General features: G+C 34.9%; 1 protein-coding gene across 1 annotated transcript; it reads left to right on the top strand.

Moving 5' to 3' along the window:
- The first annotated feature begins 640 nt into the window (after nt 1-640).
- LOC110019726 (ORM1-like protein 3) lies at nt 641-25,644 on the top strand. Its single transcript, XM_020717516.1, has 4 exons — nt 641-859; nt 905-1,119; nt 13,711-13,859; nt 25,131-25,644. The coding sequence occupies exons 2-4, from the start codon at nt 934-936 to the stop codon at nt 25,267-25,269; spliced, it is 474 nt and encodes a 157-aa protein (XP_020573175.1). The 5' UTR covers nt 641-859; nt 905-933; the 3' UTR covers nt 25,270-25,644.
- The last annotated feature ends 1,269 nt before the right edge of the window (nt 25,645-26,913 follow it).

Raw genomic sequence — 26,913 nt, forward strand, 5'->3', positions numbered from 1 at the left:
GTAGTTGTTTTTAATGTTCAACAACCTTCACATATCATGCACACTTCAGACCATTATGCTGATTAGGTCAGCCAATCTTCGGATGAGGAATGACAGGTCTATACAAGGAGGAACAAAAAGAACAGAGGACGAATCGAGCTAGGGATTATATTAGATGATATATTGGTTACTACTGGCAATGACACTCATCTGACCAATTTATTAGCTGACTATTATGACACTCATCTGACCAATTTATTAGCTGACTCCTTCCCTAGAACTAGAGGCAGAGACAAGGCAAAATCGGGTCGCTTTCTACTCTCAAGCTACCTGATACTCTTATTTTGATACCTTACTCTTATTTTGCTCCCTTTTGGTTTTTTATTTAGATATCTTATGTTTTTTTTGTTGTATTTTCTCCTTTTTGGAACCATTTGATTTGGTGATTTTTGTGGGTTGAGTGTCGTATTTGGACGACCTTCCATAAAATCTTATAATAGTCACCACAATTTTTTAAATAAACTTCTTGCCCCCCAAACAGACCTTTATATATCTTATATATAACATTGAAGGATAGATGATAGACATGTAATTACATAAGAATTTTGTGGAGTGGATGTAAATCTTCCCCTATTTAATCTTCAATGTACTTGTCCACGTGCAATTAAGAGCACATTCATTTCTCACCGCCAACAAAACAAAACTCCCAAAGGGATAAAAGTCCAGGCATTGACCGACTGAGCGGCCGATCTTTCGCTTCCCACTTCTTCCCTAATCGCACGACTATCGGTTCTCCCTTCACCTTCACGAATTTTGCCGTTTGCAATTGATATTTTATCAAATTATCTCTTACTTCGGTGCTCGCTTGGTGTGATCCGAGGTCCGGGTTGGAGAACGAGAGCGTGCTCGCTTGGTGTGATCCGAGGTCCGGGTTGGAGAACGAGAGCGCAATAGATGGCGAAGCTGTACGTGGAGACGACGCCACCACCGGATCTGAACAAGAACACCGAGTGGTTCATGTACCCTGGAGTGTGGACGACCTACATCCTCATCCTATTCTTCTCCTGGCTTCTCGTCCTTTCGGTCTTCGGATGCACCCCTGGTACAGCGTGGACCATCGTTAATCTCTTCCATTTTGCGGTATGTTTCGATTGATATCTGCTGTTTTATTTTTGCGTTTAGGGGTTTTTGGCTTTTTCTTGTGATGGTATTTATTGGAGACGCCTGCACGCAATATTTGATTCTGTGCCTTGGTCAATTGTATTTGATTTGCGGCGTTTCTTTGTTTCTTCTTTTCGTGTGAATAAAATTTAAGGTACACAATTTTACTTATGGATGGTCACTTGAAATGCTTGCTTTGCTGTTCCGGCTAAGACAAGTAATATATGTATTCATGCTGATGATTGAATTTAGGCATTTGCTTTCTGAATTGTAAAGTGTTCTTTATTTAAGTCCTTCAGGGATTTTATTTTGTTTTTTTTTCCAATTTTATGAGATTATTCAACTAATTTCATCTCGATTTCCTCCATATATTTGCTAAGCGCTCAGTTTGGCCATAATTTGCTCATATTTTCCTTTTGTTTATATTTATTTTCTCGGTGATATCTTTTGTCTGTAAAAATTTCCTTAGTTTAAAAAATTCTTATTGGTAGTTGAGTTGCATGGTGAATTCCAAAAATCGATATTTTATGGGTCTAGAAACTGTTTAGATGAAGTGCAATTAAAACTAAACTAGTGCATTATCCGATTTTATTTTTTCGTGTTTGTGCTGTATGTTATGGGTCTTGGATATGGTGTGGGCAAGGAATATCATTGTTGCAAATCTGCATTTAGGCTGACAAGGAGTCACTAACTTCGTATGGACCTGACAAAATTAAATTTTTGCTTTGATCTTTTTAATTTATTAACGGAAGTTAGGCGAATTAAAATAGAAGTAAAATGGCTCTTGCCTATTTTACTCTGAATACTTATGATGTATATTTTTGTTTCTTTTTAACTTCAAGCGAACAACTTGGGGCGATCTATTATGGAATGATAAGCAACACATTAAATCTGTGTTGGGCCATACTTAATTTTCTCTCTTGTTATGTATCTGATGAAGTCGAACTGTTATTGGAATTGGTTAGCTGTTGTTTGGGGTTTCTAAAAGGGAAGTGCATGTGGTTTTGATTGTATTTAAATCTCACCTGTTTCCTTGTATAATTAGAGTGGTCCATCTTGCGCTTCAACAAAGATTTTAAATGTGAAATTTAAATATTGGCCTTTAACATTTTTTCAAGGAAATAGAAAATTTAATTAAGGGTAAGACATTATATGCAAAAGGTTGTACTTGTGAAGCTCGAAATGATTATTTGTCTATGTAACTTCAATTCAAAAGTTAATTGAAAGATCAGACCACATAGTTTAAGGAAACAAAAATAGAATAATACATGAGAAAACTAAAATCCTCAAATTACATTAACTAAAGTAAGAGAAAATCTTGAAATCAAACTAAAGTTGTTAAGTGCTACAAAAGAGCCTATAAAACCTTTTGCATGATGTAATCCACGTAAGCTATAACAAAGATAAGCTGAATGTCCTACTTATTTATTCTAAGGGCCTAATGACCATTTGCTAGCCAAGAGCTGAATAACCTACAAAACAATCATGAAGAAATTACTGAATAACAAATAAACAAATAAGAAATAATCATCTTAAACTATAGATAAGCCACAAATATCCATTATTAAAAAACTACCCAACATTAAGTGTGACAAAAAGAAATACGAAATCATAGTTTCTATGTTGAGTGCAATAGTTATCAATAAAAACTGATAGGTTATGACCGACTTCTAATGTGAAATAGTACATGAAACAACTTAAGTTCAAGCTCAGAAGAAGGTTTTGTGACATGATTTTAGAGAGGTAGCTAAGCCAATAGTTTAGTTACATCTAACTATGATGGAAATAAATCCAATGATGCTAATCAGGACCTAGTCAGATTCGTTGCAAAACATATAGAATTCAAAAAATATAACTCTTACCATAATCAAGAACATCGATAATTCTACAACTTGATGGATGTAAAACCAATGATACAAATAAATCTAGGCAAGAGAGCTATAATCCAATGGCATAGACTATTAGGCCAATCATCATTACTATTATTGCTCGATAAATTATTCTCAACATAATAAAATTTAACTAAACAACTAGAGAATAATAATTTTTTCTCTACTAATTCTTAAACAGAGCTATCAGAGAGTAATAAACTTACTAAAAGATGAAATTCATTGAACTATCAACCTGTAATGTTGCAAGCCAAAGTTATATATTGTTGAAATTCCTCTGCTGGAATCATTGTAAAGAATTTATGGCACATGAATTAAGGTTTTGTACAATTGGATATATTTTGATCCTCAAAACTTAAGGTTTTTCTGAATGATTTGTTGGATCTATTTCTCTATGACCCTCAGATTGTACTCTGTGTAGTTTTCTATAGGATCTTCAATCACTAATTATTTTCTCTTTTTTTTTATTTATTTCTTATTTGTAATGCCTCTTGGAGGTGTATATATTACCTCATCTCTTGTATAGAAATCCTCGGCCAAATCCTCCACTGTCAAAGGTCTTACTACAACATCAGTCTACCACGGTTCACGGCTCCTACCCAGAACATTCCAGGATCATCCGAATCTTTGAAAACTCATATGGAGCACTTAATCAAGCTACTTGGATCCAATCGGTTCTTTGCTAGCCTTTCAACCTCACACGTCTGTCAATGTACTGTCCCTATGTTCAGGTGCCACAAACCATATGATTGGATGCTTGCAAGCTTTCTCGACATACTATCCATGTTCTGGAAAAGATACGGTAAAAATTAAGCTGATAAATGGTTTGTTGTTCTGACGACCGGTCTAACTTTGGAATCTGTTACTCATACCATTTTTGAAGTGTAACATTTTATCTTTCAGTAAATTGACACATGACATTTATGGCGTTGATCATGTCTCTTATGATGTTTATGCCTTTTAGGATAGTCGTTCGGGGAGGATGATTAGAACTGCTAAGCGGGTAGCTGGATTCTACTTCTTCCGAGAGAAAAGTATGGAGAACGAGGACATACCACTTAGTAGTTGTAGCTTATCTTGAGCCACTAAATGTCTTATAATGTTGTTGTATTGTCGTTTGGGTCATCCTAGTTTTCAATATTGAGAACATTCGTATCCATTGATGTTTTCAAATTAAATTCTTTCTTGTTTCAAGTGTGAGAACTGTCAGCTAGTTAAACATCATTATATTCAATATGCACCCCACACGTATACACCTCCCGCTTTTTCGTTCATTCAACATGACGTATGGGAACCCTCTCGCACTGCCAGCTACACCAGTAAACGGTGGTTTTTTTACTTTAATTGATGACTACACATGGGTGATTGTGGGTCTATATTTTAAAATACAAATCAGAAATTTCGGTCACTTTCCAACACTTGTACACCTTCATTTTGACCCAATTCAAAAGTCAATTCAGGTCTTTCGGACCGATAATGGTCTTGGGTTTTTTAACTTTATTTTAGGTGAATTATTGGTAAGGGCATCCTCCACCATTGCTAGTTTATGGACAATCCTCAACAAATTGGGGTAGCAGAGAGAAAAACCGACATTTCCTCGATGTTGCTCGCTACATCATGTTTCAATCTAATTTCCTGAAACGTTTTTAGAGTGATGTCATGCTGACTACCATCTATCTCTTAAATAGAGTCAATTATAAAATTCACAACTTTCGAACCCTCTAAATCATATTGATGTCATGCTTTCCTACCAATCAGGTTTTCTCCACTTTAGATCTCAAAATATTTGGGTGTACAACCTTTGTTCGGAATACTGGCCCCACTCGGAGTAAACTTAATCTCAGATCCATAAAATGTATCTTCCTAGAGTACTCCGCTACTCAAAAAGGGTATCCGTGTCTTGATCCTATCACAAACATAATCTATGTGAGTGTTGATGTCTTCTTTTTTGAAATTATTCTCTATTTTTTCAATTTGAGCTTAAGTGAGGGGAAGCTAGAGTTCTTAGACACTATTCATTATCCTATTCCTATGAATGTTCACCCCGTTGTTCCTGCCACTGAGGAATCTTTGATTTTTGTTGTTCCAATATTGAAAATATTCGTATCCATTATTGAAAACATTCGTATCCATTGATGTTTTCAAGTTAAATTCTTTCTTGTTTCAAGTATGAGACATGTCAGCTAGCCAAACATCATTAGATTCAATACACACCCCACACGTATACACCTCCCGCTTCTTTTTCGCTTTTTCGTTCATTCAACATGACGTATGGGGACCCTCTCGCACTGCCAGCTACACCAGTAAACGGTGGTTTTTTTACTTTAATTGATGACCACACTTGGGTGATGTGGGTCTATATTTTAAAATACAAATCAGAAATTTCGGTCACTTTCCAACACTTGTACACCTTCATTTTGACCCAATTCAAAAGTCAATTCAGGTCTTTCGGACCGATAATGGTCTTGGGTTTTTTAACTTTATTTTAGGTGAATTATTGGTAAGGGCATCCTCCACCATTGCTAGTTTATGGACAATCCTCAACAAATTTGGGTAGCCGAGAGAAAAACCGACATTTCCTCGACGTTGCTCGCTACATCATGTTTCAATCTAATGTCCTGAAACGTTTTTGGAGTGATGTCATGTTGACTACCATCTATCTCTTAAATAGAGTCAATTATAAAATTCACAACTTTCGACCCTCTAAATCATATTGATGTCATGCTTTCCTACCAATCAGGTTTTCTCCACTTTAGATCTCAAAATATTTGGGTGTACAACCTTTGTTCGGAATACTGGCCCCACTCGGAGTAAACTTAATCTCAGATCCATAAAATGTATCTTCCTAGAGTACTCCGCTACTCAAAAAGGGTATTCGTGCATTGATCCTATCACAAACATAATCTATGTGAGCGTTGATGTCTTCTTTTTCAAAATTATTCTCTATTTTTTCAATTTGAGCTTAAGTGAGGGGAAGCTAGAGTTCTTAGACACTATTCACTATCCTACTCCTATGAATGTTCCCCCCGTTGTTTTTACCACTGAGGAATCTTTGATTTTTGTTGTTCCACCGTCTCCTCACACTTTCCGTGTCTACCGTCGACGCACTCGTCCCGATGCTCCTACTCTGGAGCTCGCTCTCCTTGCAGGACCTTGAAGCCACTCATAGCGACATCCTGACACTACTATTCCAAATGAGGAGGTGAGTTCCCCGAGTAAGGTACACAATCTGACATGCTCTCTCTATTCCATGGTAAAATATATCTCTTTCCGCACTTTATTGTCGACCTACAGAGCTTTTGCTACTTCCCTAACCGATTAGCAAATCCCAGCTACTATTGAGGCTGATTCCTCGGGGTAAGAAATCAGTGAGATGCCGATGGATTTTTAATGTTAAGTTCAATTTAGATGGCTCCTTTGAATGCAACAAGGCACGGTTGGTTGTCAAAGGATACTCATAGACCTACGAAGTTGACTTTGATGGGACATTTGCTCCGGTGGCCTAGTTAAACACCATTCAAGTTTTGTTATCTTCTGCGGTGAATCTGTATCCACCCTTATTCCAACCGATGGCAGGTTCCTGAACAGAGATCTTACAGAGGAGGTGTACATATCTCTTCCCTCTGGCTTTAACTCTATTGCCTCCCTAGGACACACGTGTCAGCTGCAAATGCCTCTCTATGGACTAAAACAATCTCCACGATCCTGGTTTGACAAGTTCTCAAAGGTAGTAGTGGGCAATGATTTTAGTCAGGCTCAATCGGATTACACTCTTTTTTTCCGGCATTCATTCAATGACCAGATTGCTATTCTTATAGTTTATATTGACGATATTGTGCTCATAGAAAACGATTTACCGACATTGGAGTCTTTGAAAGACATTCTAGCTATTTCCTTTGAAATGAATGATTTGGGATCCCTCCGATACTTGTTAGGCATGGAAGTTGCTGGACTCAGAGCGCAAATATGTGATTGACATGTTAATAGAGAACAATCTGGTTCTTTGCAAACCGATGGCTCCCTTAATGGATTCTAAGGAATAATTATTTGATGTTTCCAATGCAGTTTCTGTTAGCAAGATTCACTACCAGTGCATTTTGGGGAAACTCATCTACATCGCTCATACACACCCTTACATATGCCATGTGATTGATATTGTAAATCAATTCATGTATGACTCCTATGAGCACCATCTCCATAAGTACTGCTCATTTGTGTGGAGAAATCTTGTCATATGAAAAAATAAAAAACATTCGGTGTTTACCCGGAGTAGTGCTGAAGCTAAATTTTGATCTATGTTGTTGGAGATCTGTGAAACTCTGTGGTTACACATCATGCTTCGCGAACTACGTATGCCGATCTCTGGCCCTCTGTAGTTGTTCTGTAATAACAAGACCGTCATTAGCATTGCCCACAACTCGGTCTAGCATGATCATACCAAACATGTGGAGATTTACTGACACTTCATCAAGGAAAAACTTGGGTCCAGGGAAATTTGTATTTCTTTTACGTACTTCAGTGGTCAACTAACGGATATCCTCACTAATAATCTTCCTCGACCACTGTTCGATGACTTTAAATCAAAATTGAACATGATTGACATCTATACTTTAACTTGAGAGGGAGTGTTGGAATTTTAAAATAATAACGACTATCCCTAGCCGTTATTAATATGCAGATTTTCTTTTATTTGCTGTTATTGCTTTTCCTTTTCCGCTTATTCTATTTTTATTTCTTTCCTTATGAATGCCCCTTGTAATTGGGATTATATATCTTCTTTCTATCTATAAGACATGCTACTCTACTCCAATATTTCAACAAATATATATATATATATATATATATATCATAATATAACATTATTAATGACGAGTAATTTTTACTAGCATTGTTATCTCATTTATAAACAAAAATCAAAATTTCATTTCAAATTACTTGGAACATCATCTATTTTATTTCAATTTGATTCAAAAGTTGTCTGAGATTCATGCGAGGTTTGAATAAAATTGGCTCTGGAACATACTTATGTGGTATGATGACTTGGCATGATGTGTTATTTGTGGATCCATCATAGTACATTACATATTGCTCGCTTGCCAGACAATGCTGGTGTGGTTGAATGTTTTAAGCGGCTCGCACATAATTCATGTGAGTTCCACATGATCTGTTGTAGATTTTTTCTCTCTTTCTTGGAAATACATAATTATGCTCTATTATACTCCAACATATTTTGAGCTTGCATCAGCTGTTTGTTTTGTAAGATTTTTATGCTTTCTCGGGCTTTAAGGCTGAAGGAGGTTTGATGAGGTTATCCTTAACCATGTGTGGGTCTACAACTCTGTTAGTTTGATGAAACTCTTGCGATGGCGTTGAGCCTTTTATCAAACCTAGTTTATGACTACTATATTTCCTGTTTTATATATCTTTTGATGCATCTTGCAATCCAAGTTTCATATATACTTCTTTTAATGGGGAGGAGGGTGGGGTCCTACTTAGGCCGAGGCTTTTATAACCCTTCTAGTAACCATGACATTAAAGGACTTTTCAATGAGATGCCAATGAAAAGTTTTAGTTATATGCATGCTTCTTTTTTTCCATTTAGTCTTTTTTTTATTACTCTTGCTGAATACTAAATTTCTTTATTCTTAAGTTCTTCATAAATTTTGCTGATGATTCTGTCTCTCCATGTTTTGGAATAGAGTTTTGGTTATGCCCCATGATCCCCAATAATTTTTGTGGTTCTTTCACATAGCTTAACTTGGTATTTTGGAATGCATATTGCCCTACTAGCCATGTAAATAAGACTATTATAGCGGTGTACTTGGCTGCAACATCTATAGGCATATTTGGACTACCTCGGCCCTCCTAGAAAACATGGGTGTAAAGTCGTTTACCTTAAAGAAGGCCCATCTTCTGTGACAACAATTATTATAGCGTGAAACGGTTAAGGTCTCAAAATGTGAACTGATTGAAGCAAAGCTCAAAAGCATTGTTTGGTAGGCATGCCTATTTGGTTACTAATTTGTTGGTTACCTAAAAGGCTGATTAGGCCAATGATGCATAGTAGGACTGTCACGAGGCGGTAGCCAATAAACAACTAAAAATTTCACCTTTGATGGTATCCTGATGTTTTAGAAGCTGTGGATTGCCTGGAGTAGTGGGCCAGTTCCCTTTCTAGTGAGATTTAGTAGATTGAACGGCTGATGCTTGATGATTAGTTAGATTATTGGCTTTTCATTCTAAAATATTCTAAATAGTGAATTTTGTTTGACACATTTGCTATACTGGCCGAGACAAAGGGTCTATCTCGCATGGGTAACTAATTGCAAAACCCAATTTTTTTATGATGTCGACTTGAAGCATCATTGCTTGCACCAAGAAAGACTAATATGGGAGCCGTCATTGACCTAACTTCCATGAGTGTCATTGGCTGACAAACTTTTGACCAACAACGAGGCTACAAAACAATGAATAATAGGTACATGGAACTTATTGTCCTTATCACTTGTAATCAATGTTGTAATTACAACATTGTTCTCTGTTTGGCTTTTATATCTTTTTTTTGGAGGGGATACTTATAGCAGGTGAAGGAAAACCTCCACTCACCTAAATGAAGAAAGCTGGGTTCAAGTTGTGCCCTTCAAGCTAAGATCTATGGAACTTCATAAATTGCTAGTCAAAAAACATTAAGATAACAACAATATGTATGCAAAAGGGCTTGTTATCTTTGTACGTTGTAGTTGATGTTTTCATCATAAAATTGAAGGATGAGATGGATTTATGTTTAAGAAATATTTAGAAAGTGATCAAGCAAGTTAAAGTTATTCTAGAATAACATTTGATTTCACAACATTAGTAGTGCTTATGAATTTGTTAGTAAGTGCTAAGATCATGGTCAAAGAAATAAATTATCTTAGGTTAAACTGATGAAATTTAAAATGTACAGATGCTATTAATCTCTTAAGATTGATTGTTAGGAGAGGTCAATTAAATCTTTAAAGTTAAATTAAAGACGATCTTGGTGAAAATAGGTAGTTGAATTTAGAATATTGTCATGAAAGCTTTAGAAGAGTTTAATTGTAGATAATATAAAATAAAACTTGGTGTTCCCTCAAATATACTGTGAAGCACGGGAGAACATGCAAGTATATGTGTCAATTAAGTAGTACATGGAAATAAAGTCTAAGTAAAACCCGCGAGAAACTTTGTTAATTAACAAATAAGTCAAAATACTAGTTTACTAACCCTAAATTTCAGTTCAAAATGGTGAAAATTTTGAAAGCTTCTAAATTCTAATATTGCAAAAGATAAAATCTAATAAGGTTGTGCTCTCTGAAAATGAAAATAATGTCTTTTTGAATTGGATCATGTGAATCCTCAATATTCTGTTATTGAATTTCCCAAACTTAATATTGATAATCAGGGACAATTATTTCTTACTCTATTCCTATACGTAAGAAACATTGAAGCCTCATACTATAGTTCAGTTTCTAATGACAATATTCCTACTCAGCCTAGTGATTGAGTGCTAATTTACTTATTCTTTTAGCCTACAATCAATAATCCTAGATCATAAGTGATTTTAACTTTTCAAGTGGTCATTTTGAAAGTAATTTAAATTTGAAAAGTTAACACACCAACATGTAATTAATTATCAAATATTCTTAGGAAAATCTCATTGATTGAATAAGAATTGGTGCACTATCATATCAAAGAATAATAAATTTTTTAGTTCCTAAACACGTGGAAAGAAAACCAAGCAAATTTCACTGAAATTGAAAGTAAAGATGTACACTAATAAAGAACAATCAAACCCAATACGAATCTTATTTTGCTCCAACATGATTCTTATTTGTACAATGTTACTCCACTTTGATTCACTTTCTCACACTTATAATAGAGAAAACACACTAATTATACACTCTAAACACTCACACAGACACTCCCTAATGACTTCTACTCTGTCTCTACTCATCTCTTCTCATTTCCTCCATCCCTTCATGAAGATTTTTATGCTTTCCACATCGGATCTGTAGGCAAAACCACAAAAAACCGTCTTATGTCGGTGCAGTGTGGCGACACTGACCTATGGTGTCGGGGCACTGAGTGTAGGTGCAGTGGAGCTGTGTTGGACGCTTGATTTCGTAGTTATGGATCATTGATTTAAGGCTTTTGACCCCATGGCGTTGGTGCTGTGGTGTTGGGTAGCAGCTCGTCGTTGCTTAGGGGTTGGGGTTGAGATGTCAATAGCTTTGCATTTTGACATGAATGGGGATCATCACTAGACGCCTAGTCGCTTGTTGGGGAGCCGAGTTGTGTGAACTATCCTTAGCCTATTTGATTTTTTAAAGTTCTCAGGTTTTGGAACTGGACCTGTATCCTGTAAGTAACACTATATATACCCCATAAAAGCATTAAGATGATACATAAAAGAGTATGATACACACATACACATATCACACATTTTTTACTCATCACTGGGCTATGAGATGAGGATATAAATAATTATTAAGGAAAAAAATTATTTGCTATAGGGAATATCAAAAAAGTAGTTTCTATTAAGACATGCAAGAAATTTAAGAAAGCTATAAATATTGTAAATGTGATAGCTACAAAACCAAGATTATAATTCTTGATTATTCGTATGGTATATTGGGTAGCTGCGAAAAGAGGACATAAAATTTATAAAATATCGAAGATAAGATAAAGCCAATCTATAATTTTTTGACGAAGTTAAATCTATTAAGAATCCATGTAATGTTTTTTTAGTTAAAGATAGAGATGTTAGGGAAAAATTAAATTATTGTTAAAGAAATCATTTAATTAATTAAAAGGAAAAAAAATATTCATTGGAAAGAAAGAAAGAAAAACATATATTAAATTATACTCGAGGTTTATTTAAACATAATGATAATTAAAAGTTTAGGTCCAATGAAAGATCAATCGAGAGTTAGAGCTAGTGGAGATATTATGATAGTTGCCTAACACATTTTTTATTTTACAAAGGGTGCGGCTAATGAGGCTTTTGTTGGTTCTAGATTTAGAATCTAATTTGCACATGTAGGCTTGTTTCAATTTCGTAAATAAGTTTTTTCTTAAATTTTTTAAGTGAAAGCCTAAATACTAAGAGAATGCCTTGCGATTATAGAAGAATGATCTTTTTCTAATCTTTACAAATGATGGGGATGTTTAGAATTTGGGTAATCAAGGAATCCAGCCATAAGCCATCCATTGAAGTTTCATGAGAGTGTTATGGTTTTTTTTTTTTTTTTTCTGTTCTCATGGTATGGTGAATGCTCATGCCATATCTCTTGAGATTCTTTACTTTGTTTCCAACTAACGCTCTATTCCTTTGAGTACAAAGGGCAATAGAGTCTAAGTTTAGAGAAATCACTTTGATGTTGAATAATCTATTTGGTTTTATGCTGAATGATCTATCATGAAGACTCACTTGACTATACAGTAATTAATAAAAGAGGATGAGAGAATGATATGATCTTAATATTGCTGTTATTGATCTTTGAAACATGTTGTTTAAGAATCACTAATTTATTTGCTGGCCATTAAGTAGAAAGGTTATCTAAAATATATTAAAATTATTGTATATATATATATAATATAATATAATATAATATAATAAAATGTACGAATTATTAGATTGGGTGTCATTGTGGAATAATATTTCCCACTTAGTATGCTTATAAATTTAATCAATAAGAAATTTTTATGAATTTGTTTATTTATTTAGACACTTTTGTGTGTTGCATTCATGAAAATAAGTTTTCTTCTATAGTGAAAAGTTTGAATGATGAACAAATTTTGCAAAGATCAGTGGCTTGTAATTTATGGAACAAAATTTTGTGTATTATAGTTAATTTAATTGCATGTGGACTCGATATCTATATTATTTATTATACTTGGCAGATCACGCAATGTATAGATGCATGTATTTAAGTATCCTGACCTACTTATAATATGTTTGGGTCATACATGCATATACACTTCTATGTGAGTTGAGCGATCAAAGTTTATACAGCCTTAGGGCACTGTGTAGTGAAAATATTGATAGACTTGAAGGTAAAGTTAAACAATTATTATTGACACTTTGACTTTGATCGTCGTGCAACAGAAGGCTAAGGGAGAAATTTAGCTTGGAGAAGTGAGAATTGTAAGTTTTATGTGTGGAAAAGGTTAGAATATTAAAGTAAAAATGATTTATTTTAGAGGGAGACTAGAATCTATGAAGATAATAACGGTGAGATGTACAATGGAGGTATGAAGATGCACCAATATGGTGAGTTGATAGGTTTTTAATGTGGAGGGACTAGGAAAGAAAATAGGTGATAATATGGCAGGAATTTTTTTCAAGGCTTGCACAAAATGAAGTTACCACCTCATATGGCATTAGAGAATGCTAATTTTGACGATAGTTGGCTTATGCATCAAAGAAATCTTCATGATAGGACTTATCCTGTCTCTAGGTCTTTTTTGTATATTGCTGTTATTAATAATGCTTTTTCTCAGCTACACATTTTATGTTATTTTTTTGAAGTCCGATTGCATAATACTGAATTGCATGCATCGTTAGTTTTGAAAACTTCTTTTCTCTTTTGCTTTCTAGCACACATTTTTAATGTTTCCATTAATTTTTTAGTTTGTCTTATACCTTCTCTTGTTTTAGATTACTTACCAGTTTTTCCATTGGAGAAAGGGAACTCCCTTTGCTGAAGACCAGGGTATATACAATAATTTGACGTGGTGGGAGCAAATTGATAATGGCAAGCAACTTACTCGTAACAGGAAATTTTTGACTGTCGTTCCTGTGGTCCTGTGAGTATCATTCTGATGTTAAATCTGTTGTTTCTAATAAACTTTTTAGTGCTGGAAAATATTCTTGTTTTGAACTCGGGCAAATTTTGTTTCACATTAGTTTTTTTTTGACTTTTTTCTGCTCTAGGATTCAGAATGACATTAAAAATGCTTACTCAACCTGTGATGCTGTTGGATTTTTATTAATAGCGATAGAGAGTTTTACCGTGCATCACTAAGAAGAATGAATCTTATAAACTTGAAGCTTTATACTTTTTTCGGTTTGGAACCTCCTTGATTATTTCTTTAGCCCATTCCTCCCAAACATTGAGGTTAATTTATGTTCTTAAAAAAATTGTCAGCACATTATTCACGGAATACAATTTCATTAATTGATTTAATGTAATAGCTCATTGTATATGCATTCGTTGATGTCTAAGGCTAGTTGTGCTTTAAGGCCATTTATTGCTATGAAACAAGTATTTAGAAATTAGAATTACGTGAAGGTCCCTAAACTATGAAATTCATGGAGAAATTGATCTTAAATGTGGCTACAGTGCTGCAATTCAGTTATGTCTCTATCCTTTTGTTCATTATTAGTTTAGAATAGTCTTTTTACCACTTTTCTCTTAACAAATTCATAGATTCAATAAATAATTTTACATCCTTAATTCCATATCAATAGTACGTTAAGTGTATAGTGACAAGTGATTTTCTAAATAATTACAATGCAACCTGTTGAACAAAGGACTGTTTGCGAAACGGGCCTCATCATAGGAATCCCAGGTGGAATGTGCGCTCGATCCTTGTTAGGATATTAAGCTTATAATTGAGCAACCTGAGCCTTAGTACCTCTACTGGTCCTTACGCACCCCTTGAAGAAGGGTGCTGTGTTGTATGTATTGGGTGTTAAAATTACTTTTGGGAATGGTGATAATTTTTAATGTCACAATTCACACAAAAGCAGAACAATGAGTATGGTGCTTAAAGTTGGTAGAGGGAGAGGAAAAATTGAACAAGTACTTAATGTTTATAGTGGTTCAACAATGAGAGGAAAAATCAAGCTTATATGAAGTTATGAACTTGTTGGCCTTTATGCATAACCAAATGTAGGTGGTGTTGGGTGTTATGTTTGTTTGTTCTTAGAAAACTGGATAATTTGTAATGAAATTATAATGCATTTGAAAGTACGAACAATGAGTATGAAGCTTAAGATCAAAAGTGGGTCAGGGTTTTGGGAAAGATGAAAAAAAAAAAAGATCTAAAGATTATTTCACTTTTAAGTTCTCCTTTAGTATACAAAGGGACTAACGAGGGTTTTGGGAATACCTATGATACATGGACCTTTTACAGAGACTTTTATAAAATTGTATTCATACTTTTTATGTATTTTGAGGTTTCTAACATGTATGAAAGTAGTTTTTGGGCTTTGTAATCCATCGCGTAATAATGTAAGTATATCTTATGGGAATCCACCAATGGGGATCCACCAAAATCTTTGGATGCTATGCCTACGAACCATGAAAAAATTTGTTTTATGCCTACGAACCATGAAAAAGCTGACGCTTTTTTCCCTTGATGTGTCCTATAGTTAATCGCTAAAATAGATGCAAAAAGAAAAAAAAGGAGATCTTGGAAATGCAATTCAGGATTTGTGCATTTCATTAAAGTTGGCCAAGTTCTTGGGGTTAGGTTTAAAATGAACTTGACCTCCAAAAAAGCTTGTAAAAAAAGACGAAGAAGAAAAAGCTCGGCTTGTTTTCCTAAGGTGTCTTATAAGTTTAGCTTGTCAAGAGAATGAACTTTTTCTGTTGTATTGCAACTTTCCTATCAAAACAGCCAGGGCCAAATTCAAATAGTCAAGTTTGTGAACTTGGCTATTCCAATGTTGTCAATACCACAATAAACCTCAATTCTTCTTCTTATCTATTTTTAATTTTGCTATGTTTTCTTAAGCTAAATTAATTAGATATTAAAGCATGTAGTTTTGCCTTGACCGGAGCATTTTCATAGTGACCAATTGATAATGATAGATTAGGTGCTTTATCAAACAATAAACTTTATAGGGAGTTTCTTTCTCAGATAAAAGAATGAAGTATCCTTTGAAAACTATTTGTTCTTTTCAATCATCTACCACATATCAACCACCTTATTAAATTGAGCTTGGCAACTAGTAACTCCCACCTAAATTCATCAGCTTAAATTTATTTTTGTCATCAGTGATGTAGAAATGCTTTAGCAGTTAAAGAAAATTAGATGATCACAAGAAAGCACGGTAAACCATACAGGCACGAGTGCTGTTAGTTTTACTACATTAGATTTAGTTGATGATATGAGCCTAGAAAATAGATAAAGAGCTATAGATTTATTTATCTAGTGATGGGCTTCAAGTGGATTATTTTGGCATTCATAATGAATTAAAACTTAAAAATGTATTTTCTTGCCTACTATAATGTAATAATTTCATATAATTATTGTTATATATAATTTTCAAAAGCGTTCCTTATAATTTTGAAACTTTTTAGCTCGTATATTTTAGGCTGGACCTTTGGCATTAGGTAGTGACATTATGTTGAGGGCGCCCAACCCTTCTAATAATACTATTTTCAATTTCTATTTGAACTTTGAATTCATATTCAAGGATAAATTCGACTTCTTTTAGAAGTTCAAGCTCATAATCAAATATAGATTTTAGTTCTATTAAAAATTTAGGTTCATATATTGCCTTGCACTTTGATTTTAAATTCAAATCGACACTTGTTCAATTTTTGAATTAAATTCGTGAACATGCTTTAGTGTAAGTGTTGATTACTTTCAACATCATTGGATGTAGATTTATGTTGAGATTGCGAGTCATTTTCTTCATCTTATAAATCCTTCAAAATACTCATGAATTATAATCTCTTTTATAGGATCAGGCTTGACTGTTTATGATTCTTGTTATTGTTGTCTGTGCCATGCTTCATACAACGGTAATGATCTTTCTTTAGAGGCATTAAATCTACATGCGGTACTTTTAAGAGAATTAGGTATTATTCATCAATATTTAAAAAATATTGATACTAGGCTACCATTTCTATAATAATGTTCATCTCTTTAAGAGGAATCATCCATCAAAAATAGCTTGTGAAATAGATATACATCGAGGTTGTGAGGACTTCAAAAGACCAAACTTTGTTAAAATGCATCATAATGAGCCCACCTTAGGATGAACAGATGCCACTAGACAAATTCTTGCTTTGAGACCTTTTTGGTGTGCCGATCTAGCATATTCTAGAAAGGCGATGGTACGGCCATTCTTGTGTCATGAATATGGAGGTATAGATTTCCAATTTATTTTAGGCTTGTCTGGCGTGTGCTGATTTAGCAAATTTGGCCTCTTTTCATGATTAGATTTATATTTTTTTTAAAGTTTTTGGATGCATCTATTGATGAAATGGTCATTACGATACTAGATTTGTATTTTTGGGAGCTCATTTGATCCCAAAAATAATTTTCAATGCTAAAATTATATGTTGATTGAGGTTCTTTTGAATGCTATGAGTCATGCCTTACTTTAAAAACCATTCTTGATCATATAGGTTTTTTTAAATCCCAACGGTTCTAATTAAACAATTGGTCTTGTGCCTTTTTTGGGTATATACCTATTAGCCTGCATGGAAGTCTCTTCATTGTCCGTTATCTCCAGGATTTTTTGCCTGTGCTAAAGCTTTAATTCCTTCAAGTTCTGAAGTTTCGCTTATAGATTTGCAACCCTACTCCACAATTAGAGATATACTTGGTCAATTTGAGTGTTTCTCTATAAGGAGATTTGATGGTGAGCAATAAAACTTTAATCATTCAAATGCCATATTTTGTTGAGTTTGCTTTTCCTAGGGGCTTTTGGTCATCAGCCAAATTTACTTTTTTTTTTCTTTTCCGTTTCTAGTAGCAGATTCAGTTGTCATTCTGAACTTACAAGGGTTTAACTTTATTATTGAACGTACTTGTTACATGTGACTTGATATTCATGCTTGTCCTAATCTGGCAACATAATCATTGCTCCAGGTCTTACGGAATATCATTAATGGTATATTGGGCTATATTAGCACTTTTCATGCCTATATACGTATTAGATGGCGGAGTGATTGAATTAACCTTACATTTGATAGTGGGTGCCTCCTAATTTTGTTGCTATAAGTCCATATAATAAATCCCATCATGTGAACTTTAAGGTGAAAAAAAAATCCACTCGGGATGGTGAAATGTTTGAATATATGAAATTGATGTTTCTATAAGGGATATTTTGGCTTTAGAACACTGCTTCACATTTCAATAAAGAAGTATGCTATAGTCGTCTTCTAAAGTTGCCATCTATAGTAATGTTTACTAGGAAGTTATTTTTAAAAACCTATTTTGCTGCATTTACCATTTATTAAGGGGTTGTTTGGTCAGCAACATTATCAATGTATTGTATTTCTAATGTTGGAATTTTGGAAATATAATCATTGGTTCGGAAGGAATTGAAATTCAGGGTCTGTTTGGCATAGTTGCAGCTTCTCAGCTTTTCAGCTGCAGCTGCGCTGCCCCAAAAAGCAACTGCGGGGAAGCTAGCTGTCTGTTTGGTGCAGCTGTGTGAAAACAGCTGTGGGGTAACTGTTTCTGGAAAATAACCATATTGCCCCTGTTTGTTTAAACTATTCATAAATTTATATATTTATATATTAAATTGATTAATATATGTGAATATATAAAACTAACTATAACTATGGTGTAAATTTAAACATTTAGTATATATATAGATCGATAAAATAATCTTCCATAACCATTTATGAAAAAGTTTTAAGCCTTAATAAAGTAATTTATTACATCACTAGGGCATATAAGTAACTTCTATTACCAAACACGCATAAGTTACAATTGTTTTGTCTTTCTAACAAATTACAAATCAATCACATATTAACCAACACATTAGTAATCTGTTCTCGAATGGCCGCCATTTCAGTTGCACCTTCGCAGGAGCTATATTCTTGCTACTTCCTCTATTACCCTTACTGCTATTTTCTGTGTGACGTGCAGGTTTTCTTCCTGAACCTTGAAAGAGACAAGGTGGAACCACAGGGAATTTTAGCATACCATTCATATTATTCTATGTGATATAACTCTGTACTCATAAAGTTGAATAGGAATTTCACTCCATAGAAGATTTGGCAAATATTTTAAATTGCTCCTGCCTCCACAATACTAGGAAGTCCAGGATCTGCTACGTTAATACTAGTGGAGGAAAAAGACCCTTATCCCAGCAAAAATATGGATATGTAAGGCATTTTATGCTTCACTCTGGAAGAAGTTTAAGATGAATAAATAGACATGTAGGAACTAGAGAACTGGATATAGTAGCTTGAGAAATTAAACTGCAATAAATGCTCCACTTCCTCTTATATTCACGCTTGTAATTTATGTAAAATCTTTACTATAATGCATGAACAAAATTTTAAATTTAGATTTATTTCAGCTCCAGTGTGCATATAGGATGGCAAACTTGTCTAAAAATAGTTATCTTCCTAGAATGATATAAGCCAAGTTAACGATATCACAACAACATTTTCATTGAAAAAGAAGGATAGCAACAAAATTGCATAAGTCAAATAAGGAGCATTGATCACACAAAGCAAATCTAGGAAATATATAAGGAAAGCATTCTAGGATCTCCAAAACATACCCAATCATGGCAAGCAACTAGGAAATGATCTGATCCTTTTGTTCGATTCCAGAAGGGATATTTAGAAGATATTTGATTCACATAATCCCTCAGAAATTTAGACAATGGCTTCATATTATGAGAACCAGGAACATAAAGAGCAAGTTCCATTCTGTGCGCACTATATGGAAGATAGAACAGATGTGCCCTACTTGGATCCTTAACAACGAAATGCCTATTCTGTTCCATCAACTTCATAAACCATCCTTCAGAAGCATAAATGCCTTTTAGTTCTGGTGTGTGAAAAATTGGCTTTTGACCATCACGATAAATGTAAACTTTAAGTATTCCTTCCATCAATTCGTAACTCCTGGAGGCCAATTATTGAAACTTCATTTATATTGATTTTAAAAGAATATTTCAAAAAAGTGCTCTTGCAGATCAATTAATAATTCCATTTGGAGGAAGAACAGAACATTTACTATCCATTCGTCCCAGCTCTTATATGTATCACTGAAGCAAAAATATATAAATAACAGAAATGAACTGAGGGATTGAGAAACGATACCAAAAATACAATCCATTTGTGATGGAGATCAAACAAATCTCCTTTTGGATTTCGGTTTCTTAACAAAGCTCAGCCTCAGCTTTTTCAGCCGTTTCCTCTTCCTTGCCATATTCTCCGGCAATGTCTCCCTTTTCTTCTCCCGATTTGGTCCAAAATCATGTCCTTCGTGAAGGAACCCTCGACATTCTTTATGTTCGTCGAACAAAATTGGGACAACAGAGGGAAGGGGCTTTCGGCTCTGTTGCGTCGGGGAGGATCGTAGGGTATTATCGAACGTTATCCACGAACGCGAGAAGCGAAAGCTGGGCCGCGGGGTCAATCCCTCGGCCGGCTTTCCGCTCGCTTCAGCTTCCTTCGACCCTCGAAGGTGGGAGTCAAACGGGAAAAAATTACGATTTGGGTCCGCACCGCTCGTAAAAAGCGGCCCCAAACGGAGCCTCAATGTAAATTTGCATTGTATTTGAAATTCAGCTCTTATTTTATTTTCTCTGAATTTAGAATTCAATCAATTTGGCCAAATATAAAACATACAATTTAATTTAAAATGTTGTTCTCCGCCGAGTAGATTGCTATCTTCGATCGCCAATGGCCACTGCCCCTGCCTCCATCGTTGTTAGTTTCCACCGCCACCCGTCATCCCCCCCCCCCCCGTTCTTCGCCGTCGGCGGCCACTACCGACCACCATTGCCTTTGTTGGCCGCCCGCCTCCTGCTGCTCATTGTCGGCCTCCTGCTATTGCCTGCAACAACTCCTAGCCGCCGCCCGCCGCCGCCAGTAGCCTTTAGCCACTACAGGCCACCAACATTGCCCAGTTTGCTGCTGGTCACCGTTTTCGACATATACATTACTTTGAAATATGCTATTTTTATTTTTATTTTCAAAAAAAAAAATCATTTTAATGTTCTACACCGAACCAAATAACTCCAAATTATTTTAAATACAATATAGCACTCATGTATTATATTCATTTTACACTACGTCACTTTTTCAGCAAACCAAACACTTCCTAAGGCTTATCTGTTTTTGTGGTTGATGCATATTTGTCACTTTGAAGTTTTTGATTCTCTCCGTCAACATTCTCATTGTTTTAGCTAGTCATATTCAAACAAAGTTGTAATGATATGCTTGATGTAATAGTTTTTAAATATATTTAAATTCAACTTCAAAATTATGCCATGTGGCAGCCATATAATACTCTAGTTGATTATATATGAAGATGAATCATATTTATGATCTCTACAACTCACTCCCCTCAATTTCTACTTATATATAATCTTACCCTTGCCTTCATCATTATTGGACGTGCTTGCCTTCGCACATATATGATTCACAGTGTAGAATATTGCCATTCAAAGGTTTGTGGGTTCCAAAACTTTCTGTTTATGTGTTGTTGAGAGCATTGATGATGAAATTTTTAAAAGACAAATTGTACTGTAGACAAGACACTGTCGAGAGATTTCACTCTTCTTTTGCAAGGACTTTTTGATATGGGGTTCGAGATTTCTCATAGGCGCAAGTCCTTATGATTAATTACACCTCCTGATAACAAGAGAGAACTTTCGATTAAGGCTAGTCATTTAGTGTGAACTATTTTAGCATATAGTAGCAACAAACTTAAGATTTAGATTATAAAATTTATTGCCTTGACCTTTAAGCAAATGGTGGGGGCAATGATGATGAGTCTGATCAATATGGTTATGTCGTTTCGGGTCGTCGTGGTTCCTGATCTAACTAGTCAGGTGGGGTAGTCAACCCAATGTCACCGAAAGATCCTATCAGCAACCATTAGTTGCATTGTTCAATGGACTTGTAAATTTGGGGTGAATATTTGTTAAGAGGACAAATTTAAGTAAAGCTTAGCTAACATAAGTTTTTGTGCCAATCAATTGTACATTTATGGTTCACAATAAGGGTAGAAAACTATTGAGAACATAGGGGCTGTGACCGTCACCGTAATATAATAGTGTCATTTGGTGACAACCACCCGATCAAAGAGGTCTGGTCATAACTATTACTTTGTAATATCATTTGGAGGCAAAATTATGTGAACAGAGGACTCGGGTCTTGTTCTTACTAGTATAAAATTTCTTTAAATGTGAATATAGTGATGCACTCAACATGTGATTAGTTTTTTTTTTTTCTAGCTAAAGTCAATCAAAAGTTTATCACCCCTCGACAAACAGTACAGAGAGTGGACAAAGTTTTCTTTAAGTCTTTAAGTGATTGTTTTTAATTTGAATGTCTTGATTTGTTATTTAATAACTTGATTGGAAAATTGACTTATTACGGTTAAGATTTTTAGTCAACATGACCATCGTCGGGGATTTAAAGTCTTGATTTGAGCCCTATCAATTTTACTTTTTGCTCGTAAAGGATCTGGTTTAGTATTGACACATGTTTATATATGAACCTTGTCAATTTTGTCCTGCTTACAGAGAATCAAATTCATATATATATTATTTGAATTTATTCAAATAGACTTTGAAATTTAATTTTGAACACAGACCCCTCTGGTTGTAATCTTCTATCAACTCGATCATCATCAGGGAATTTGGACATTTAAAACATTTATGTTTGAAATTCATCTGAAATTGAACACTTGAATATTTATAGTGTTAGTTTTATCCAATCTTTTAAAATGCGTTGGCATTGGGTAGGGTGTTTTAACTGTTATGGGGCAAGGCGTAGGGCATGAGCCTCACAGTATAAAAAAATAAAGAATTTAAATATTAGGAGGGTACACATTAAAATAAAAAAAATAGATCAAATCCATCTTTAGCTAACATGAAAAAAATCTTGCGTGTTAATGGATTGCGTATTTGTGTGATCTCTAACAAATATGAAAAAAAATTTGTGGTTTACTGTAGCTACAGTAAACTCACTGAAGCTATAGTGAAAATCCATTAGTAACACAGTAAAAAATCTCATTTATAATTCTGACCAAAACACGAGTTGCAGGTGCAAGAACAGAAGTAGCGCCGCGTTCGGTTTTTCCAGCCAGAGAAGAACGCGGTTTTTCCAGCCAGAGAAGGGGGGGTTACTAAGTAGCGCCGCGTTCGGTTTTTCCAGCCAGAGAAGGGGGGGTTACTTGCCCTAGTAATGCCTTTTTAAATAAAGGTCTTACCAACTTTAATCTTTATAAAGAGGATCAGATTAGGTGTTTTAGACGTGTAAATTCTTATACTTGTGATTTGGACATTATTTTAAATTTATTAGACTGGTCAGCTCTATTATTTTAAAAGAAGATTAGACTAGTTTGGTGGGACTTACAAAGTAGTCCGATTGAAAATGTACGTAGCCATAATCATCTTGAATTTGAATTTAAAACTTGAGGGGTCTTAACTTTAAAATAATTTTAAGTTTTCTTAAAAGTATTTTGCACGCATATCTGAGTAAGAACCATTCGATTTTAAGCTTAACTCTAACCTCTGCAATATTCTAAAACCATGCAAGTTTAAATATTTAGTCAATTTGGTGGAGCAAATGGGAGTTTTTAATTTCATATATTTGATTATTTTAAATAACTATGTGTAGCTTAGGACAATTAATATGATACTAAAGCATGTACTGAATCAATATTTTTTTTAAAAAAAGACAAATTTAAGTCTTAAATTTGTATAACTTAATCTTACTTGAATGAGTATATTTATGCCTGAAAGTTTTCATTTTAAGTTTTTTTAAATGCGGTCTTCTCTTTGTGTGCAAATATATTGTGAATCCGATAGCAAAAATTTATCTTTTTATTCACCTGTTTTGAGGTTGTGTGGCTTGCCCAACTACCTATAAGACATGCTGATCAATGTCACGGGATACAGTTGCCTTAAAGTGGATCTTCTAATGAACGATCTAGAAGATGTGTGTGGTCTTTGATTTTCCTGCATAAATATAATAAGAACACAATTTCTGACACAAATTCTTTCTCTTCCCTCTTTTTTTTTTCTTTAATATAATATATACTATATAATATAATATATATTATAAAGTATTTGGTTTATAGGCTCTAATTAACAGAGAGCGGAGTTCACGGTAGTGAGGAAGTGGGCCAGGAACTGCTTTGGATCTCTGTTGGGGTTGAACAGAGAATAGAAATGACTGGATTATGGTCTATTGAATAATTGCCGCAGGATGCACGGAATATGAGAGGAAGGCACTGTATATTGTTGGATAGTTGCTCGGGCAAGTGCTTGATTGGGTAAGTGATGTGGTGAAGCACACGGACAACACGCAGAGTAGGGTAGTGGCTCGGGAAAGTAGTTGCTTGGACAAGTGGAGTGGTGAAGCACGGACAAGTAGGGACAGTCTTAACCGCCGTGAACAGGAGACATAAAAAAAAAAAAGGCAGGCGTTCTGGAACTCTTTGTACACTGCAATCTTGTTTTTGGTAATGCGAGGGAGAAGAACGGCTAGGGCTGGAAAATGGTGCAACTTAGGAGGAGAAATCAGGGAGCTTCTTTTCGTGACTGGAGTGTAAGAATGAATAGGGAAATTGGGAGTTCCGAAGGTCTTCATAGGCGGCGATTCCATTGTTGCTTTCCTCGATGCCTCTAGCTGTGAGTGTATTGCAAGGGTTTCGGTCACAATGGGGAAAGGAGATGGCAGATAAGTCAAAGGCTGGAGCGAGGCCTGGTTCGCATGAGCACATGTAGATTTGGGAGTTTCGGAGGCCTTTGTAGATCTCATCCTTGCTTCCCGCTAACTTTATTCACGACTATATCACGAGGGAAATGGCACAGGAAAGCAGATACTTGGTTGGAGAAAGAGGTCACCGGTGAGAAGGGTAGGCGAGGAGAACTTCTGTCGTAAGTTTCAAATAGAGAAGTGGAGGTCGGGAGGGTAAGGATCAGATTTTCAGGTCGTCTTGGAAATAGGGATGTTGCTCTGGTTCCTATTGTGTGCGTATGCTATTGAGGTTTTAGGGGGAGCAGTTATAAGAATTATATAATTTTTTTTATTTTATTATTATTTTTTTATTTTATGGTCAACAAGTTTCAAAATATAAACACACTCCTGTTGTTGCAACAATGCTCATACTTCTTTTTTGCAGATATTTGATAGCTTCACACACAACAGACTATCAGCAGCCTATGCTATTTCTGAATACAGTTGCAGTGATTATTTTGGTGGTAGCCAAGTTCCCATACATGCACAAGGTCCGTATCTTCGGAATCAACGCCGATCGTTAACCAGTGGTTGAACCCGGAAGTTGTCATTTTGGCCCTTTATACAGAAGCTCCTGACATGGGGGTTTAATATGCGGGTTTTAGAATTGTGCGACTAATTTCATGGCTGGCTATCAATGTACAGTACTTCATGTCGATGCAACTAGTACTGTTGATGTTATGTAGTAGACTTCCCAAACCGTTATTTTAGGTATTTGAGTGCTCTTTCTTCTTGTATTGTTATTATTAGGACTTTTTGGCGAGGCTTCATGTCACTCATAGTTGCTCTTCATGCCAAGAAAGCAGAGCACGCAAAATTATTGATAGATTTTTCGTTGGATAGAAGTAATAGCAGCAGTTTTGCTGTGCCACACTTCCTTTTTACATCTTTGCCACTCATTTTTTTTCTTCTAATTATTTATATATGTATATATATATATTTTACTTATAGTTCAATATAATGCAATGAAACAGTGACCGAGTAAATTTATATAGTTAATTGTGTTAGATGCACTACCGATGTAACTACAGGGTGGTATAAACTTGCTATTTGGAGCAGTGGGCAATGTTATGTTGGTTAATGAAGTATTAAAGCATTATGGTTCCTTGTTAAAATAATTCAAACCGATGTAACTAAAATCAAATTTTAATTTGCTTTTATTATCAAAATTAATAATATAAATGATATTTTTAAGAAGACATTTAATTGTAAAGTATTGGTGCTATTAATTTCAATTGATGTAATGAAAGGTATTTTTCTATTGAGCTTGTGAGCTCATGACTTACATGCGGCTGACAATTAAATTGATGATTACAATACTTAAATGATTAGCATTTAGTCTGCTTTTCTATATATTTCTACGGGCCACATGTTACATGTGCATTAGCAGAGCCAGCTTAATGATAACATTATGTTTTAAATCAATTTGGAGCATTGTTTACTTGAAAGATGAATTGAAAATGAATTTATAGAAAAGAATGGAGTAAATTCCTACTATAATCCTACAGTCAAGATCTTTAATGGCTATGAGAAAAGTTGTTTGAGTTCATATTTAGCCAATATGCCAAAGTGATAAGCAGGGGTGTAGACGAGCCGAACACGAGCGAACCCAGACTCAGCCCGTGTTCGGTTATTTTTTATTTCGAGCTCAAAAAGTGTGTTTGTGTTCAGCTAGTTTGCTTAACGAGCCGAACACGAGCTATTCACGAACAAAAAGTCGTTTTGATAATCTTAATCACGTAACCATAAGATGTGAAGGGTTGTGGCAAGATTTAAAAATTATTGTTTATATTAAAATGTCATTTGAATCAAATCTAATAATTTTTATTATATTTTCTGAATTAATACTTTAATTGATTATAAATTTTTGTAGCCTTGTAGTCAATTAAATTTTTTAAAAATACTACTATATATATAATTGATAAGTAGTATTTCGAGTCAAAACAAGACGACACGAACGAACAAATTTTTGTTCGTGTTTGACTCATTAACTCAGCGAACGAGCCGAACACGAGCCGTTCGCGAACAACGAGCCGTTTCGACAGCCCTAGTGATAAGTGCAACCGCCGTGAACAGGAGACATAAAAAAAAAAAAGGCAGGCGTTCTGGAACTCTTTGTACACTGCAATCTTGTTTTTGGTAATGCGAGGGAGAAGAACGGCTAGGGC

The sequence above is a fragment of the Phalaenopsis equestris genome, unplaced genomic scaffold, assembly GCF_001263595.1.
Source record: "Phalaenopsis equestris unplaced genomic scaffold, ASM126359v1 Scaffold000074, whole genome shotgun sequence".
NCBI classification, from domain to species: domain Eukaryota; kingdom Viridiplantae; phylum Streptophyta; class Magnoliopsida; order Asparagales; family Orchidaceae; genus Phalaenopsis; species Phalaenopsis equestris.

What these genes read in the sequence shown, in the direction of transcription:
- LOC110019726 (XM_020717516.1), top strand. Translation starts at nt 934, where the DNA reads ATGGCGAAGCTGTACGTGGAGACGACGCCACCACCGGATCTGAACAAG. An exon ending in TTAATCTCTTCCATTTTGCG is followed by an intron (nt 1,120 to 13,710) that starts GTATGTTTCGAT and finishes CTCTTGTTTTAG; the next exon opens with ATTACTTACCAGTTTTTCCA. An exon ending in ACTGTCGTTCCTGTGGTCCT is followed by an intron (nt 13,860 to 25,130) that starts GTGAGTATCATT and finishes TCTTTTTTGCAG; the next exon opens with ATATTTGATAGCTTCACACA.